The 20,911-nt window shown below is 37.3% G+C and overlaps 1 protein-coding gene across 13 annotated transcripts in view; it reads right to left on the bottom strand.

Moving 5' to 3' along the window:
- The window catches only part of ptprfa (protein tyrosine phosphatase receptor type Fa), a 236,252-nt gene that overhangs the window by 67,313 nt on the left and 148,028 nt on the right, over nucleotides 1-20,911 (bottom strand). For 8 of the 13 annotated variants that reach the window (XM_051111347.1, XM_051111346.1, XM_051111352.1 and 5 more), the window contains 5 exons: nucleotides 15,802-16,071; nucleotides 10,173-10,754; nucleotides 9,329-9,462; nucleotides 8,548-8,692; nucleotides 4,567-4,872 (listed from right to left, as the gene is read on the bottom strand). In XM_051111347.1, coding sequence (XP_050967304.1) covers nucleotides 4,567-4,872; nucleotides 8,548-8,692; nucleotides 9,329-9,462; nucleotides 10,173-10,754; nucleotides 15,802-16,071 — 1,437 coding nt within the window. The remainder of the gene's footprint in view (nucleotides 1-4,566; nucleotides 4,873-8,547; nucleotides 8,693-9,328; nucleotides 9,463-10,172; nucleotides 10,755-15,801; nucleotides 16,072-20,911) is intronic. The other 5 variants (XM_051111354.1, XM_051111358.1, XM_051111355.1 and 2 more) reach the window with 1 other exon arrangement.

Below are 20,911 nucleotides of genomic sequence, written 5' to 3'. Positions count from 1 at the left end.
AAATCTTCTGGCTGCTTCTGCTCCATCCTGACGTTTGACTCCGTCTCACGCTCTCTCCACTTCCACTCGCTCGTTTTCTCACTCTCACCCCACGTCTCCATGGAAACGCCGGCAGAGAGACGAGCCGGACGGGACGGGTTCACACTACGCTCGCAGCTCACAGCCACTTCATGCCACTCCAGCTCTTAAAGCACATTACCTACAGTTCCAGGCATTGTCACAGGGAAATTACACGTGCGCTGGCGGGAAGAGTGTCGGATCCGTAATATGATAAAGATCAGAGATCACCTGAGAACACGGTACGGCCCATAAGGGTTCTCATCCCGGCCTCATGCAGGAAGTGCGAAAACACGTTGTGGTCTAGCGAGACCCGTTTTCATGCATCACAGACCGCATCTCATCACAACCTGCTAATATGCAGCACAACACATGGGCTGTTTTAAAAGGCAGTGCATTTCTGTGAGAGTTTCTAATAAGAAATACAGCTCGCATTCAACTCCCGTGTGCCGTGACCTTGCTCAAACTACTCATTCACCCAGCAGCCCGGCACTTTGCTTTCCTGCGTAAAAGACATTCATAACAGCGGTGAATAAACTATCAAGCTCAGAACGCCTCAAACCAAAGTGTGTGCTTTGATTTATGAGAATACACAAGTTAAGAGGTTGAGAAATGTAGAAAACGCTCTGTTCTGTTCGGGATTCGCTAACGAACGATCTCGTCGCAGCAGTTCTGCTTGATGAATATGGATGTCAGCGAGCTCCTCTGAATGGGCGGAAAAGGTACGAAGAACCGATGGAAAAGTTTACAGATAAAAAGCACAGCTAATTTATCAATGGCGGCACCTGCAGCCTCGCTTTTTCACTTTCAGTCAGAGCCGTTAAAGCCTTATCAGCCACCGCAGCGCATTATTCTCGCCAGAATATGCAAGAGAAAACTCAATAGCTTGATTTATCTCATTTTGGTCTGATTAATAACCCCTTAAAAGAACCTGAAATGAAACTGAACAACGCATATAAAGTTCAGCAGCATCCAAGTTTAGAGCATCAACTTTAAAACAGGCCCCAGGCCTGCATGAATCTTTTCTTCAGACTTTTGTTCCTTGCTAAGCTTAGCGTCACTATTACTATTGCTCATGCTTGGCTCAGTATAGGCTTACGTAAGATGTACTATTACTATTTTAAGCAATCAATCTTACAATTTTTGCTCTGTAGATGTTCCACAGACTTAGATTGCAGGAGAGATAAAAACCACAGTTAGAAACCAGAAAATGACAGAAAAAAACAACCAGAATACAGAATACTAACACCGCTTGTGTTTTTAAAAGAAGTCTCTTCTGATCACCAAGGCTGCATTTATTTGATCTAAAAATACAGTAAAATCAGTAATATTATGAAACATTATTGCAATGTAAAATGTCTGTTTTCTTTGTGAATATATTTTGAAATAGAATTTATTCCTGTGATTCAAATCTGATTTTTTAGCATCATTACTTCAGTCTTCAGTGTCACATGATCCTTCAGAAATCATTCTAATATGTGACCCTGGACCACAAAACCAGTCATAAGGGTCAATTTTTCCAAACTGAGATTTATACATCAAGCTGAAGCATAAATAATCTGAAAGCTGAATAAATAATCTTTCCACTGATGTACGGTTTGTTAGGATAGGACAATATTTGGCCAAGATACAACTATTTGAAAATCTAGAATCTGAGGGTGCCAAAAAATACTGAGAAAATACTGAGAAAATCACCTTTAAAGTTGTCCAAATACAGTTCTTAACAATGCATATTATTAATCAAAAATTAAGTTTTGATATATTTACAGTAGGAATTTTACAAAATATCTTCATGGAACATGATCTTTACTTAATATCCTAATGATTACTTTCATCTTTCCCAGGACACATATGAAATTAATGTTGTGTGCTCAATTTTGGATTAATAATATGGCACAGCATAATTTGAAAAATAATAATGACAAAAAAAAATAATGATGGTAATTAATATCACTAATCTCATTATTTCCAGTGTTGGGAGTAACGGCGTTATAAATAACCTAAACCATTTAAATAAAACTAAACCATAAATAAACTAAACCATTACTAACAGCGTTATTTTTTTTCAGTAACGAGTAATCAAACGAATTCCTGTTTCCCCCGTTACAACGGCGTTATCTTACTGACAATAAAATGCGGTGTTACTATAATTTATTATAATATTATTATAATTTTATTTTTCACTAGCGTGAAGGCATACGACTAGCTGTCACTTTGTCTCACACACACGCAAAGAAAGATACAGAGCGAGAGAGACTTACCATACCACTCAGAATTGACGTGCTACATGTAAATGGTATTCTTTGCTGTCAAAATAACAGAGCTCCTCTGGAATTCTTCTCTGGTAGTAGGCGGAACTAATGCGCAAACCGCAATCTCATTGTCTGGCGCTCACCTATTATTTCCCCTGTTTTGATTTCAGCAAATCAGTTTGAGCGAACACAGACAATGTGATTGATATTCATGAACCCAGCAGCTCATTAATCCTTAGTGCATTTTGTTATTAGTAGTAGAATTCGTAGTAGTTTTGTTATCTTAATTATCATAATGTCATATTATAATTCTTGACTGACTGATGCTAAGTGTGCTTTCAGATATTTAAAAAACTGTGCCATATAGGCTTTATATATGTATAGAAGTCGACATTTAAAGTGGATCCAAAACCTTTCATCAAAGTGAACCAAAACCAAAACAATACCCATTCTTGTCTTAGATGAACTTTTTTTGTTCCACTTCAAATGTTTACTAGTACATCAGATATTTAATATTAGTCTGGTGAGTAAACAAAAAAAAAAATCATTTATTTCATTTAAATTGTATTAATTTAACATGTTTAATATTGGGGGTATCCAAGTTATATGACATATTTTACTTTCTCTTTTTTTTTTTTTTTTTTTTACACAATAGTTACTTTCCCTGGTAATTAGTTACTTTTATAATGAAGTAACTCAGTTACTAACGCAGTTACTGTTTGTGAGAAGTAACTAGTAACTATAACTAACTGCCTTTTTAAAGTACCATGCCCAACACTGATTATTTCTTATTCTTTATTCAGAACGTAAGTGTTTTTATTTAGCATTTGTACCAGTTGTATGACAGTTTTCAAAAATATGAGTATATGTGACCCTGGACCACAAAACCAGTCTTAAGTCGCTGGGGTATATCCGTAGCAATAGCCAAAAATACATTGTATGGGTCAAAATTATTGATTTTTGTTTTATGCCAAAAATCAATGAGTTTTTATCCTGGTACAGTTCAAAAGGACTGATTTTACCAGGACTGCATATAATGGCTTAAAATGAAACAGAAAAAGCAGCACTTGCTAAAGGGAGAGAGAAACTGCCACTGCAAGCAGCACTGGTCAAAAGTGCCTCTAGGTAAAAGAGAAATACAGAGAGAGAAAAGAGGAGATGGGATATCAGAAAGAGACTGTGCTGTTTGATTGACAGGCTTAACAGACAAGGGACACATACTTCCAGCAATCACCTGTCAATCAAACCGCTGAGCCCAGTGGAGACAGAAACGTGCAGCATTAAACGAGCCCCACAAATGGGCGGGCAAACACATACATGCATATACACCCAGAGTATGATGTAACTACATTTTTACATTTCATAGGAAATGTGAGTGGTGTTTGCTCAAGCAAAACATACTGCTAAGATGCTAGGATGTCATGGGCTTTGCTAAGCAGCTGTCAGGGTGTTTAGGGAAGTTGCTAAGTGGATATTCACTGGCCCAGATCTAATCTTGTGATATTCTGGTCTCTAAATATGACTCTGGTTTCCCCTTCAATGTACATTACCAAATTTTAAAAAAAGAAATTACTAGTTTTATTCAGCAAGGATGCATTAAATTCATTTTCAGCACCATATTATGCTGAAAATTCAGATCTGATCACAGGATTGTTACATTTTACAATATATTCACACAGAAAGGAGTTATTTTAAATTGTAATAATTTTTCATAAAATGCATTTTGATTAAATAAATGCAACAGTTCTGCAAGTCTGTGAGATTTTTCTACCCGTTTTATATAAACTATGGGTAACAGTAATAGCAATACTTGTTTTAGCTACAGCTATAATGACCTTCTATAAATAAAGGTCTGTGTTGCTGTGTGGGAGCATCTCGATGTGCCGTGTGAACCCCACCGAAACTCTCAGTTCGCCCACTCAATTCACCGCACAGCGAAGACTGACTCACAGAACAAAACATCAGCGCTGTCCTGAACTTTCACTCCACTATAGAGACAAAAGGACAGCTCCTGCGCCCCCTTTTTCTCTGTCTGGTGCACCAGAGCCACACTTTAATAACAGAAGGGTAAGGAACAGCAGGCATAAACTCCAGAGTAAAAGAAGAAAGCGAGAGAATCACACAGGGAGGCGTCGATTCATGCCATTCAGTTCGGAAACCCGGAGCTAGGCGTTAGTGCGGGTGAGTTTGGTGACTCAGCGGTGCTAGTTAGAAGGTGCGGAGAGCAGATCTGGAGCACCCGTGAGCCGAGCATTACCGTCTTCTTTGGTTCTGATGCGGGTGCTGCCACTCTCCGGGCCGGGACCCACGTCTGTGTGCGCTTTGACCCACACCATGTACTCCGTCCACTTCTCCAGCCCCTCCAGCACATAGCTGGAGACATCAGCAGGGATGTCCTTGACTTCGTGACGCTGCTGGTCCTCGCCCGACACCGCCTGATAGGCCAGAGAGTACCTGACGATGTTGCCGTGCCGGCTGGCGGCGGGAGGAGCCGCCCAACTCACCTGGATGCTGGTGGAGCTGAGACTGAGCAGGTGCACTTCCTGTGGGGGGGCGGATGGGGCTGGAAAGGGGTGCAGGACACATGAGCTGGGACCAGTTGCATAAACTTCTCTATGTGTTTCTAGCTGTTTGCCAAGGGATAATCAGTCTTACTTTTTATATTCAAATTAGGCCAGTCTACCTTTTTAAGTAACTGACTTAAAGTTGTGACTAACTTGTATGCAAGTTTATGCAACCGGCTAGCAAAGAACATAACGGTTCTTGGCAGAACTTGAGTTTAAGAATTTAAGAAGCCAGGGTTCTTGAGCTGGCAAATACAGTAAACAAACACAAACACACATAGAAATAAGTATCTGTGCACAATGAAAACTAATTTTGGAGGGTTCCAATATGACTATTAATAAGTTTGGGGTCAGTTTTTTTGACAGAAAGTACTAATTTTATACAACAAGGGTGCATTAAATTGATCAAAAGTTACAGTAAAGACAAAAAAAATGTTAGTTCTATTCATCAAGAATCTTGGTGAAATGTATTTGGTTTCCACAAAATGTGAAGCAGCACAATTGTTTTCAGCATTAATAAAGATCAGAAATGTTCCTATAGCAGCAAATCAGAATATTAGAATGATCTCTGAAGGATCATGTGGCGCTGGAGATTGGAGAAATGATGCTGAAAATTCAGCTTTGCATCACAAATATAAACTACATTTTAACGTATATTCAAATACAAAACAGTTATTTTGAATTGCAATAATATTTCAGAATTTTACTATATTTTTGATCAAATAACTACAGCCTTCAAAAACATTAAAACATCTTACCGACCCCATACTTTTGAATAGTAGTGAACTGAAATGATTTGGAATAAACAAATCATCTATTCATCTATTTTGTTCTTTTCTAAAATTAACAAAATCTGGTCCCTGTGGTTAAGAATCACTGCTTCATGCACCAATGCAAAATAGTTTTCTAAATCACTAAACTTTAAAAATTTCTGCTTCGGCGTCAAGCTTTAAAACACTTTTTGGCATCTTTGTTTATAAAAGCAAACACTGCATTATTTTTTAAAAAGTCTGCACATACTGTAGTCTAAATATTGTGTTTTTGTGGTGAAGGCAGTGATTTATGGCTCACTCCTATTCTGTATCTATGTAGGTATGACAGAGATAACAGATACATTCTGTCTGACACACTGTCTTTGGCTAGACATGTAATTGATGTGATTGATGGGCTGTCTAGTGTCTGAGATGCTCTATCGATTTATTTTTAAAATCACAGAAAATCCCGCCGCCCCTGTCTATCCCGTCCTGAGAACATGGCAAACTAAATATACAGTAGGATTATTACACGTCTCTCTGGAATACTTGATTCTGCCGAAGAAGCAGCAGACATAACATATTGGCTTTTCTGAACGATAGTGATGGTGTATGTATGCTGCAGCACTATGAAAATGCGATAACCGTATCGCTCCTGTGTTTTGTTCAGCAGAGCAGGCGGAAAATGGCTTCCGAAGAGAAAATAAGTAAAATAAGAGGTTTGACTGTGCACAGAAGAACAAGAAACATATTGTTCAGCGAGTGTGAATCGGAGAATAAGATGGTCGACACTTGCGGAGTGAGGAAACCAGGAGAGGAAAGGAAGTGTGGGAAAATGGGTGAGAAAACAAGATTAAATAGGGAGACACAGAGACGAGAGACTGTGGACACATCTGAAATTCAAGTGGGAGTTGTGAAGAAAAAAAAATGTGAGAAAAAGAATAAATACAAGGAAATGAGGAAATGAGCACCTGTTATGAGAGAGAATGAAGTGTGAGGAAACAAAAAGAGAGCAAGTTTATTTGTCACCTGCAGCAGGAGAAAGTGTAAATGAAATACAACAGGAAAAAAGAAATGTGAGGAAACAGAATAGAGAGAAGAGAGACAATGGTCACTGAGGAGAGAAAAGACAGCAAAAAGTGAGCAGATGGTAATGAGAGAGAATAAAGCGAGAGGAAAGGTACATTAACGGTGAGAGAAAGCTATAAAGAGGAGTGAAAGGTCAAACTGAGACAGGATTTTACAGGAATAAAGCATTCAAAATGAAAATTAATTGGATTGAATTTTTTGGATGATTTATTCCTTTTAAAAAATGCTGTTTTCCACATCCTTGGAACAAAAAAGGAGAATTTCTTAAAGCAACCATTAAAACAAAACAGACAGTTCTTATTTTTTAATGGATTATTGCAATCTTTAGTAATTTATCTGTGCACGTCATTATTTTTTAAGCAGCCACTAGCAAGCAAAAAATTCCAGTCCCACACTACATTTTTTTAGATGGAAAAGCCATTTCACTCTGACATAAGTCACAATAGGGCAGAAATGACCACAGTTGCTGTTTCATGCCAACTTTAAAGTGTTCACGCTGCTCTTTTGCTGCTTTTTAAGCAAAGGCATCAAGCATATGAGTCACAGGGACATTTTTTAAACTTTAAAACATGACAAACGTTTTAAAATACACTTAATATTCAGTAATATTATCGATTTAAGTGCACTCACACAATCAGATGAGAACAAAATTTGAACTGAATTAAGCTAATGACAATATTATCTTCTTCTTTATAGCTTAAACTGAATTTGTTTCATCAAGTGATGCCTTTTATAGCATTAAAACCGTTATGACAATGTGAGGCTGCTTTGAATCGGTCTGAAGTGCTATGTAAGTAAATGTGATTTAGCTTCACTACGAACATTTAAAATGTTCCTTCTGTGTTCAAAAGCCTATGTGAAGTGTTTCAAATGAGTCACTACAATTAAAGCTGAGATAACATGCTCCCTTATAAGGTAGCTGCTTATGTAGGCAGTGAGGCAGCTCACTGGGATCTGGCACAAAATTACGGAGACAGAAAGACAGAGGGATTTTAGTGTCTCAGGTCTTTGAGGACAGTGACTCAGAGACGTTAGGACAAAAAATAAAGACGGACTCTGAGACGTAAAGAAAAAGCCAGTGTTTCTATGGGAACCAAGCTGCGGCTTAGATCAAACCTCTCAAAGCTGACACGTCTAACAAATAGCTCTGAATAGCAGGAGATCTCTCGGAGGAGCTGTCATAAATATCTCAGCTTTAGTCCATATCTCTGGAGCCGGAGGAAGATGAGGACAGAGATTAAGCCGTACAGACTGCGTCATTCTGACGCCACCGTGAACACACACAATCAGCTTGTGTCGCACTCCACGGTCACTGCAGCTCTACACGAACCCTGAACCAAAAACCAGAACCTCCTGAGCTTTTGATGTTGTTAAAAAAGCTGGTGTGATGCAGCTGAAACGTTGTGTATGAAATGGATGCCAGTGCTGCTCTGCTCTGGAAAACACAGGGTCTTTTGTATGGCCGTAAGGCGAGATAAGTAACACTACATAGAGATGTAATGTAATTTTTGCATTGGTAACCATTGGTAATGTGTATTCTGTGTACCGATGTACTATATAACACCAAACACAATGTATTTCAACATAATATTTTTTAGCTTATTATGGTCAAATTGATTATTTTTTGTAAATACTTGCACTAAATGTTATATGTATATAATAATGTTTTATAAAAATGACTGATATGGTGTCATATGGTTAATCAAACACAAATGGAAGCATGTGGAAAGTTGAAAAACGTACCTTATTAATAATCTTTAGCCGCGTGACTAGGCCAGTATTGAGCTGCTGAAAAATGGTCATAGTTTGAGTTAGTGAACATTTGGCACTTACTGGACTGGGCCGTCCTGGCCTCTATGGGCTGTGTGTACACCCCGAGTCCCATCTCAGAGCGCGCGGCTAAAGTAAACTTGTAGAGTGTGTCTGGCTTCAGGCCTTCAACAGCATATGAACCAGCTGGGTTAAAGATGACATGATGCTGTGAAAGATAAAAGACAAAGAGAGAGTGAGACACACACATAGGCTGTTCAGAATGCCACATCAGTGCACAAATGCATACTTGTTAGTGTACAACTGCATAATGCATAGGCTTATACTTTTTAGTGGTTGTTTTTTTAAATGTGAAACAGTATGCATTATGTAACAAACTGAACTGTAATGTAGTGGAGTCATTGTTAAATAAAACTTGTAACCTTATAAACATTTTCAGTAACAGAAATAAAGCAGAAAAAAAAACTTTAAAAAGTTAAAAGAAAACCAACATAGTGATTGCATGTTTAATTCAGTGATGTCCAGTCAGCATATAAAAATACAAATTTTAAAGCTTTTTGGTACAAATAATATATTATAAATATATATTTTTTGTTAGTCCATAAAAAAGACAAAAGAAGGTAAAACTGATTGCATTTTATTATAGGATACAGTAGGGCATGCAGTGTGCTCATGTGCATTTTACAGTGTGTAGTGTAAGTACACATCCATGTATTCTATGTATATAGAATTTTTGCATTCTGCATACATACTGCAAACAACAAAAACAGTATGTATAATATGCAAGTGATGGCATTGTGAGTCTACTGTAGCTCTAGTGATCTTAGCTGTATTCTGCCGTTACCTTGTTGTCAGAGCTGGCCTCCCAGTATGTGAGCTCATATTTGGTGATCTGATCCTGGACGGGCCACAGCCATGTCAGCATGATCCGGGTGTCGAGCTCTGCCTCTGCTTCAAAACCAGTGGGCTGTGCTGGGACTGCAGTGCAAGATGTGGTTTGTTTTACTATACATTTAAATCACACAATATATTGACTTTCAAAGCTATCTTTTATAATGTCTTTGAATGATCTTCTTTTTGTAATGTCTTTGAATGATCTTTTCCTCTTTTAGCATATATTGATTATTTTTGTCGACTAAAACTATAAAAATCATTTTGTTAACTTGAACAAAGCTGAAATAAAATAAAACATTTCAAATGTAAAATTTAAAAATGTAAAAAAATTTCAAATTTCAAAAATTTTATAAATTAATAAATTTTAAATTAATTAATGAATGAATCAAAAATGTTGTCTTGGCAACTAAGTGAAGTAAGTTTAGGTTAAAGGAGAAGTCCACTTCCAGAACAACAATTTACAGATAATGTACTCAATGTAATGTACTTTAAAGCACTAAAATTATTATCTCGAAACAGGAAAATACAAAAATAAAAAATAAATTAAACCTAAATAGTAATATTTAAAAAGACCAAATACTAATAAAAAATGACAAAAGCACAAAAGAACAATACCAAAAATTAAATGGAGAATTAAAAATTAAATAAAATACTAAAATGAAAATATTTAAAAAAAATTAATTAATAATAATAATATATATATAATAGTGTATAAATAATTCTGAAATAACACTGATATTGATATCATATGCTCACTTTCATTAAACATTAAATTATATGGGCACACATCTCACCTCCTTGCTGTGTTTTAACCTGCAGTATATCCGAGGGCGGTCCGTCCCCCACAGAGGTGAACGCCAGCACGCGGAGGCCGTACGTGATGTCAGGTACCAGGCCGGAGATAGTGGTCAGGCTGCTGTCCTCTGTGTTGTGTTTCTGCCACGTGCTGAGCGGGAAGTGCATGTCGGGCGTGTAGTACACTCGATAACCTCGTATCTGTCCGTTGGGCTCCTCTGGAGGTTCCCACTGCACCAGCATGGTCGTAGCGCTCAGCATCCGGGCCTGAACGCGCAGGGGAGGAGAAGAGGGCGCCTGTTCACTGGTCCGGGTGTCCACCATCCCGCTGGGCGGCCCGCGGCCGATGTTATTGACCGCCATGACGCGGAATTCATACTCAGAGTACGGACTCAAGCCACCGATGCTGTAGCGTGTTGACGCCACTCCATCCACTTCCTGAAAACCGTTGTCTGAGATTTTGGCCCGGTACTGAATCACATAGTAGGACACGGGTTCGGGGTTGCCGGAATCCCATGTTAGAGTTACACTGGTGGCAGTGGTTTCTGTGACGATCAGAGAGGTCGGAGGACGCGGCAGAGCTGAGAAAGAAAAAGAAACAAATGCATTTAGTTTTTCTGACAGTTGTGATTGTGAATAATAATAATAATATTGGTATGAACATCTATGCATGAACATCTAAAGTGACCCAGAGAGAACAGTGTGATGTGTTTTCTTTCATTAATTAGTGTGAATTGACAGCAGTACAGCTCAGTGCACTTCATTTTACCAGTCAGTTAGACTCAATTATATTGAAAACACAACAGAAACACATAATTTGGTTTATTCAGCAGTAGTATTTGACCCCAGATTAATTTTCAATGACATTCTTATTTAAAACACAGTGCGCTGTCAATTTACTTCAGGGACTTTAAATGAATTTCCTAAAAATGTAAACACATCTCAGTTTGAACAATTATAGATGTTGAAATCCAATCAACATCCCAGTACTAACAGAGCTGTAATGATGCAAGATCATAACACAAAGAACACACTTTAATAATAGTCAGTAGCTATGTTTCCATCACCCTGTTTTTATGCGCAAGTGATGGAAACACCAAAATTTAAAAAAAATCCCTTAATTTGCAAAAAAAGTTTTTACGTTCACTTGAAGTGGTTTTTGAATTGTGCGAAAAAGGGTTAATGTGAATAACAGAGTGGAGATGGAAAAGCATTTTGCGAATTAATTCCTCTACACGCACCAAAAAAGTCATGTGACTGTCTTATGGGATGGCAAAACTTGACTAACTAGCAGACTGATCTCATCGCACAGCATCTGAAATGTTGTTATGGTCATTCTAAGATGCCTGAGCAAAATCTGCTGTTGTATAATTGCCTCAAAGAACTGTCTTACAAGACTGCGTTCCCAAGCAGCTGGCATCCGCCTACGAAAGCAATGACCACATGTATTGTGTTTCGCCTGCTCTCTCTGAATCGCAAGTAATTTATTATATGTGAAAACTGTTATATTCATTGGCTTCTACTACTTTTCTTGGTGATATTTAGTGCCAGTTTATCAGGAAGTGACGATTTTGTTCTCTTTCACTCGTTGAATGGAAACAGTGATTATTCGCAAATGTTTTAAGCAATATTCCAATTTTGCAAGTAAATTCCCATCTTTGGATGGAAACCCGGCTAGTGACTATATTATACTATTTAATGTTGTTAGGAGTGTTTTTAGAGCTAACTGATTGGTTGACTGATTTTTTTTGGTCAAAAACTATTTCATAATAGCTCCAACATACTCACAGACAGCTCCTATTTGACAGCTGTGATGTCTGCAAAGACACTAAACTGACATTAAAACTATAAATAGACAGGCCTTACATAATATAATGATATATGTCTAAGTCAGTGTGTTAACTAAAACTATTAAAACAATTCTGAAATAAAATCTGAATATTAGATGAAACAAAATACAACAGAAAACAGAAATGTTGCCTTGGCAATAATACTAAAACAACACTGGTTCAGATGTTAAATAATAGACAAAAAACAAACCACACAGACATATTTTGGGGGATTTTTGCAACATGGCCTGGTTATGAAAAATCTGTTTGAAATGTGTTTCTCAGTGTCTTTGCTACTAAACCACATGTTCTGACATATACCAAACGTATGCAAATATAGCTTTGACATTTCTCATGTTAGATACATGCTAATGATCTGGCATTTGACATCAAAGAAGCAGAATGTGCTGTGTTAAGCACTGCTATTATGATTATTCGGTGTCTGTATCAGTTCAATCAGCTAACCCTATTTCCACAGGCGGAAAGAAAAATGCCTGCATTGTCATCAAATAGCTTCTGAAATCGACTCCAAACAACTTCCGTGCTGTATGCGATTGGACAGCTGTCAGAATCCAAACAGATCAGCTTGAATAAGCAGCAGCAGTGTGGAAAAGGATAGAAAAATCCAGTAAAACCTGTGGCCTTGTGCCGCTTTAGGAGGCTTAGACAGCCACAGCTGCTATAGGCCAAGAAATCCCAAAACACATGATATTAACCTCAGCTAACATGATAATGCATGACCGAAAACGGCAGTGAGAAAAACCCGCTGTAATGCCAGATACGCTCAACACGCTTTAATCAATGCTAATGCTGTAACTCCACTCCATTTGCCAGAATTGAGCTCAAATTCTCTTTGACTCCTGCTCTAAATTCTTTATTTTAAACTCTAGCCTAGATGCACCAATATACGCTTGCTGTTTCACTGATTGATGACGAGCTCAGAGCAGCACGCATTTACAATCTGATACAGGACAGTAATCAGTACTGCGTGGATTACTTACAAATTGTAATCCATTACTGATTCCAAATTACATGGCAAAAATTGCAGTCAGCAATGTAATCCATTACCTTACACATTTTAGGTAGTATAATCAGATTACTTTTTGATTACTTTTGAAGTAACTCAAAAGCATTGCTATTCAGATTTTATTTCAGTTACCAAATGAAATGTTTTAATAGTTTTAGTTAACACATTGACTTGAACATATTCTGTAAGGTGTGTCTATTTATAGTTTTAATTTAGTTTAAGTCAGTTTAGTGTCTCTGCAGACATCACAGTAATCTGTACAGCTGAAGTCAAAAGTTTACATACACCTTGCAGAAACTGCAAAATGTTTAATTATTTTACAAAATAAGAGGGATTTTTTATTTAGTACTGACCTGAATAAGATATTCCACAAGATATTTACATATAGTCAACAAGACAAAATACTATTTGCATGTAAAAAAAATTGCAAAGTTGGCAATGCAACTTTTATAAACAACTGGGTAACACTTTCTATTAAGCCCCTATTTATAATACATTATAATGGTATTATAATGAATGCATAATGCATTATAAAAAACCTTATAATATGTTATATGATCTCATGAATAAGCATAACAACAATTATAATACATTATAATACTTGAGTATTTGAGGTTATAACTTTTAAGATTATGATTATTTATAACACACAATGGACAGCATATAAAATCTACTTAATTTATAACGGACTATATCATATTACATTTATTTTTTACATTATATTAAGTTTTATATTGATGGTCCCCCTACTCTACTGACAATAAGCATTTTTCCAACTACATGTCAACTAACACTCAGAGTATTAGTAGGCTTAGGTTAAGGTTAGGCTAGGTAGCTTAGTTACTTATAATCAGTTTGCCTTTAGGGGAACCATCAAAATACAGTGTTAGCACATATTTAGCATACTACTAATAATAATAACTGCTAGCTGACATGCAGTACCATCAAAATAATCAAGCTGATAATACAAATGTGTCATATTACACATTTATCTAATCTGATACCTGAGCTTATGGCTCTTTGAGAAATATTATTATTATTACTTATAAGTGGTCTTTAAGTAAAGTGAGATGTGTAACATGGCAAGATATGAGACTTATAATATGTTATAACTATGAGGAGGTAATCATACTCTTAAAAGCTATAACCACAAATAAGTAAAAATTATAATACATTAAAACCGTTCTTATGAATACTCATGAGATGATACAACATACTATAAGGTTTTTTATAATGCATTATGCATTCATTATAATGCCTTAAGAATACCCTTATAATGTATTATAAATAGGGGCTTCATAGAAGGTGTTACCAACAATGGTTGCATTGATTATACAAGTTGCATAGATGTTTCCAGGGTGTCGCATTCTGAGTGGTTTAGAGCAAGTTACTATGTGGTTGTTATTTGTGTTCTAAATGGTTTAGAGTTAGCTATTGAAAAGAATAGTGAGTTGTACTTACTAGCTAGAGTTAAAGAGCCCATTCCAAGGTTTGTGTGATATTCTGGTAACTGAGCACACCTTCAGTGTGAGTCTGTTTGTGTTTCAGCATCATTTTATTGTTCAAATCTTTAAACCGTGGTGTGTGAACAACAGTATTTACCACAACAACACAGAGGGCAGCCTCTTTCTAGATTTCACAGCACTGTAATAGAGAGAGCGTGCTCTTTCACACAAGTGTTTAACATGATAAATTTGGGACAATGAAATGTTTCGAATGGATTCATTATCGCGCAACAGCCCTAAAAATAATCCTTAATGATGATTCGGAGCTCAGAGATTCTGTTCGCTCTGTCAAGGCAGAATAAAGGAGGAGAGAGATCTCCTCATCACATTTCAGCTCTGATGAAACATTGATGAGGTGATTGCATGCGCTGTCTGTCTGGGTCGGTGGGAATCCCCATGAGTGTGTTATTGATGAGATTTTGCTCTCAACGTTTCTGGGCCCAGCCTCCAATCAGATTAGAGCAGCTTTGTTTATTACCATCTAGATAATCACAGATAATCACCGACTTTAAGTACACAACTGATATCAGCGCTAGCTGTATGGATCACTTTGGGACAGAGATTAAAAAAGCAATTTATTTGTTTAAATTAATGTAACCAAGCATACTTCATTACTTTTAGGAATATAACTACTTTATTTTAATTGAAATGTTTCTACATTTTGATAAGCAAATGAAAATGTTTATTCCATTCCTCCTTTGTGTGGACTGGTTCACAAACAGAGTTTTCTTCTTCTTCTTCTTCTTTAATGTTTTGGCCAAACCAACAAATTAAATTATAATTTGTTGGATACATTAAATCACTCACTTATACAATTACACAATAATTCTCTTCAAATAATTCTCTTCTATTTAAAATCTGACAGTATGCCCTAACCATTTAGAAGCACAACTGTTTTCAACATTAATATTAATTAGAATAATAATAAATGCTTTGTGGGCATCAAATCAGCATATTAGAATGATTTCTGAAGGATAATGTGACACTGAAGACTGGAGTAATGATCCTAAACAAATTCAGCATTGCATGACAAAAATAAATTACATTTTAAAATATATTTGAATGGAAAATCAAAACTGCAATAATATTTCACAATATTATTTTTCTGTATTTTTAAATAAAATAAATGCAGCTTTGGTGAGCATAAAACGACCCCAAAATGTTGAACATGAGTGCATCTTTAATTATATTTAAGTATGACTATTGAGTACTTTTTATACAAGTGCAGGTCCTGCATGACTTATATCTGAGACGAAATGTCTCTTACCTTTGACTGTGATCTGAGCCGTGGTGTCGATCATTCCCAGGGAGGATATCGCCACACAGGTGTAGTTAGCCGACTGCCGGATGTTGGTGAGCTCCAGCACATTTCGGCCAATGGGCATCTCCTCCTCTTTGGTGAGTTCCTGTTCGCCCTTCATCCACTTCACATAGGGCATTGGAGCGCCCACGGCCACGCAGGTGAGGTTCACGCTGCCGCCCGGCATCACCTCGTGATTGGTAGGCGGGATTGAGAAACGCGGCGGAACTCTCCGGACTGTTGGAGGAGTGCAGATGATGTTATAAGCAGAACACAGATACAGGAAGGCAGAGAATATGTTTCAGGAATGGCTCTGGCTATACACCAATGACATCTAGGGTCGGTATTTGAATGAGTGGACTGTAAATATAAGAGATATGAAATATAAACGAGCTCTCTCTATATCTTGATCTGAACAGACAAATGTCAAGCTAAATTAAGGGACCAAAGCTGAGAGCCTTAATATACTAAACATTCACCATATCGGAGTCTGTTTTGACAGTACATACATCTCAAGGCCTTTTTTGTCTCTACATTCAAGTCTCCTTATTGTCTAATTAAACTCAATTTATATCATTGAATTAACTCTGTTTGCATTACAAATACATACTAAAAATGCAGAAGATGAGCAACGTCAATCAAGGTGGTCATAAAATCATTTCCTAGCCTTTAGACCAGCAGCACTGAGGTGTGCAGTGCTTTTTTTCGACATTTCAGGTCTGTCACACTATCTTGGACTGACAGACGCTCAGGACCTCAAAGAGACGGCGGACGGGTGAATGTCACGTCTTAGATTTGAACTTTAGACTTTCTCATCACTGTCACTGATAGCTTAGCGGTGCAATGCACATTTCCTTTATCATTTCATAGATATAAACAGGGACATTCAGACTCTGAAAGCTCAGATTTCACTAAATTTCCCACAGAATTCAAATGCTTGTCATTTAAAAACTTTTAAACATTTACCATCTCTCGCATGTTTGTTTAATAAAAAAAATTTTGATTACTTGATTATGCTTTAACATTAATACATTCAGCATTATGTATATAGATCATGTCCATTTTGGAAATTCGTTCTATTAAAAAACTATTTGCATATGCATAAATTATAGCATGACAACATTCTCATTTTTGCAAAAAACGCATCTAATTTAGATCAAGAATGGCATCATTTAATAGAAGAATCTCCTCACACACAATTAGCTGGTGTGCAGCCATAGCCAAACCATCCTGTCCACTGAATACACACTGAGTATCTGCAGAGCTGGCCATAACGAAGAGCATTTTCTGTAGACTTCATGGCTAAACAGCCTTCTGAGAGTGTCCATGGAGAGCCAGCTAATAAACCGATCTTTTATAATGTCTCTCCTTATATAAAGTGGAGTTGTTTTCAGATGGCAGCTGAGTTTAACAGGGAGCTCTGCGGCCAGACGTCTGCCTGTATTTCACAGATAAACAAGTCTCACTTCTGAGAGACTCCAACTCACTTCCAAATCTGAACATTACCTGTTTATTTCCTCGTCATTACCTGCTCATTTCCTCACACAGGAAATGATTATGGTTAAATGAGGAAAGTATGCATCTGAGGGATTACAAATGCTCAGTATTTATTTGACTTGAATCCTGTTTCTGGAAAGCAGAGCATTAACTATCACCCAAAGACCAACAATAATTAGTCATCTCTTTCTATCACAGTGTTTTTATTATCTGTTTTTTTGCAGTTTTTGCTTTCTTCATGATTTCAGTAGGTAAGGTTCATTTTACGGTGTCTGTTACAGGTGTAACACGTAGTAAAAAGAATAAATTATGCATAATTACATGCAACTAACCCTAAACCAAACCCTAATCCTAACCCTAACCATATAGTAAGTACATGCCGTTACACAGTACTTAAAGGTATAATTACACTGTAACAACGACACCGTAAAATAAAGTGTAACCGTAAAACTGCAAACATATGTGCAGCAAGAAAAAACAAATCATAGCCAATCAAATATGTAGCATGAGACTTTCAACCAATGAGATTCCACTGTGGGCGGAGCAACGTTATTCGATGCAATGCAGAAAAAAGCTCTAAATGACAAAATGACAAATGATAGCGGCTAGTTAAGGCAAAAATAGAGTTATTTTTTTAACCACATAACATTTTGTAATTTAAACATATTGTTCAGGTTCAGGTACAGTAAATCAATATTTATTGCAAAATGTACTGATTCAAGTCAGGTAAACACTGAGCAAATTGTGTGATCTGTACTGGCTGTGGCTAGAGGTAAGCTCAGAGTTTGGACTTTTATGATTGAGTTAAGTTTGTTAGTCGGCAGGAATGCCTGCAGGTGTAAGTGTAAGAGAGACATCACATTAATCCACGTTAGTCACTGTACATAGAGAGGATGATGTTACCCATGGACATGAGGGATGGTCACGACATGATGGCAAGAGTTTCACTCAGTTAGAGGTTGTTAAGAAAGTTCGAGAAGTCTCTGCTGGCTAGTAAAACGATGTGCGATGTGAGCGATGCCAGTGGCCGCAGTGAGATTAGAGAATGGGCTGGACTGACTTTAGTCACTGATCTCGTGAGAATATTGCTGGGAGTGTTAAAAGAGCAATGAAAGCTTGCAGTTAGACACGCAGACAAACACACATGCATGCATGCACATATGCAATCTGAAGAGAGAAAGAGAGAGAAGAGGTTTTGAAGGGGAGGTAATTGCAGGTAGCTGGGTTTATTCAATGCACAAGTGTACACATAGACACACACAAACAATCCCAAGCACATCAATGGCCGTGCAAGCATGAAGCAAAAAAGCACACACAGGCGATAGTCAACAGAGCATGCATGTGTGACCTATAGACTAAAATACCAATACGTGAAAAAAAAGAATTTAAACAAATGCATCAAAGAATGGACAAAATACTGCAAAGAATCCAATTTCAGCTTGATCAATAGAAAAAAAACACGGTTGGATAACTCTCCGAAACAAGCTGAGATCAGAGAGGGATTCCACAACAAGCAAAGTCCTGATCCTGTCAATGTTTCTGCTGTCAGGGATGGACGCTACATTTGAACCGTCTTCTGCGGTGTCAACTCATTGTAAATCTTCTGGTCTGAGGTGGATTACTGGAGAATCAGTCTCTAATCAGCATCAAAGCCATGCTTTACAGATTCAACCAACTCAAATAAAAGCCTTAGACAAATGGTGAACTAGCCAAAAGAGAAACGTGAACTCAGGGTCCAATAAGAATATGCCAAATAAGAGTAACTGCCAGGTTGGCTGGCTTTATTAGAAATGGCAACATACTATAGTCTGACCCTCAATGATAAAAGGTTGCATCTTGAAAAACAGAAACAAGTATATCGCTCACATTCCAACAAGTGTGAAATTTATCATCCAAAATGTATCTATAATGTTATAGGGTTTTTCTTCAATAATTTCTAAAATTAAAATGTGGAAAACAAAGCCTGATGCTTTGATTCTTCAAAGACAAGAGGAGACAGGATATCTTTGCCACAAATAAGCAATAAAGTATTTCTGCTGTCAAGCAGAACAACAAAATATAGTTTCCTGGCCAGTAAGAAACATTTATGGCCAGCAATTCACTCCATACTGGCACGTGTGGCCAAAAAACTTGGGTGAACTTCCTCGGCAGATGTGCATGAATGTTCTCTATAACAGACAAGAGAAGTCAAAACTAAGACTACAGGGATTATTGCTGTTGAAATGTCTCCTTTGTGCTCTGCAGGTGCCAATGAGCGAGACTGCAGGACAACAGCGCTGACGATATCTCGCCCGAGGCCACATAAAGTGAATTATGCATTGAGACATGAAGACCTGAAGAGATGATCAGCACAGAGATCGGAGTGACCTAGAAACCACTGCCAGAAACCAGGGTCATGTTAACCCAACCAGAACATCTTCAGATTCTACTGGTTTCTGGACTTTTAAAGCAATAGTACTTAGATGTTTGTTTTTAGTATTCATAATAATTATGCAGACAACTTTAAGTGTAAAACATGGTTACTTTTTGTTGTACTGAGTTTATTTTATGCATAAAACAAGAAAACACTGCCTTAATGCAATAAATAAATACAACTTTTAGTGTTCTCTTATTCGACTTTTTATGGTACAAACCGCAAACTAATTTTTCAGTGCATGTCCTGTTTGAGTCCTGAACGACCATATTCTTTGACAGTATGTTGTGTCTATTTTCCTTGAGCTTCCACACTTCAAAAGGGAACCAGCTAATTTGTCAATGTCATTCGATGTTGTTGTCCAACTGAAACAGCTTGTTTCTCCGATAATGTGACACGAAGAGGACATTGTCTTCCTCCTATATGAAGAACAGATGCCCGGGTTCAACGGCTGTGGGTTTTTGGAAGGATAATGACGGTCTTTTAAACAAACAACGCTGGAACGAAAACCTCTGCTTTCTGCCATCATATTTTCGGTCTGTTGGTATTGTTCTCCACATCGGAAGTCTTCACCAAATGGCTGATTCCAAAACAAACAATGAAAGCTGCTTTAGCCAGCTTAAATACTTGAGAACTCAAAAGGCTTTCTGGCAGTTCACAGAACAGACCCTCTGAAGAAGCAGACAGGGGATTGCTGCCATCTTTGTAATTTGAACTGGTATATAAACAGGTCTGATCCACTAAGCTAAGGGTGGATTCCTCTGTTTGTTCTCTGACCTCTGAGTTCAAGCTTTGAACAACAGCAAATCGTCCTGTTCATTTAGAAGGAATGATGCTGCTGTCCTCTTTTTTCACAAACAAGACCAGACCGCTACACAAAACACCTCCTTAAAACATGAGCATGCATGCAAGAACACTTCTGTAAACAAGGACATAAAAATACTTCAGACAAACAAAATAACTGGCAGAAATCCTCATGACTCAAAGGGTGTTTTCACACTTCACATGCTTCCCTTCTTTTCCCATGAATGCAGGTGTTATTTTTTTTCTGATAGTCAAAACTTGTTATTTTAGTATAATTGAGATTCTATTATCGTATTTATTAATACTTTGGGTCAGTTTTTATATTTTCTATTTCCATTTTAATTTTAGTTAATTTTTTATTTT

Source organism: Labeo rohita, chromosome 6 (assembly GCF_022985175.1).
Source record: "Labeo rohita strain BAU-BD-2019 chromosome 6, IGBB_LRoh.1.0, whole genome shotgun sequence".
NCBI classification, from domain to species: domain Eukaryota; kingdom Metazoa; phylum Chordata; class Actinopteri; order Cypriniformes; family Cyprinidae; genus Labeo; species Labeo rohita.
This window is presented reverse-complemented; position numbering and strand designations above follow the sequence as displayed.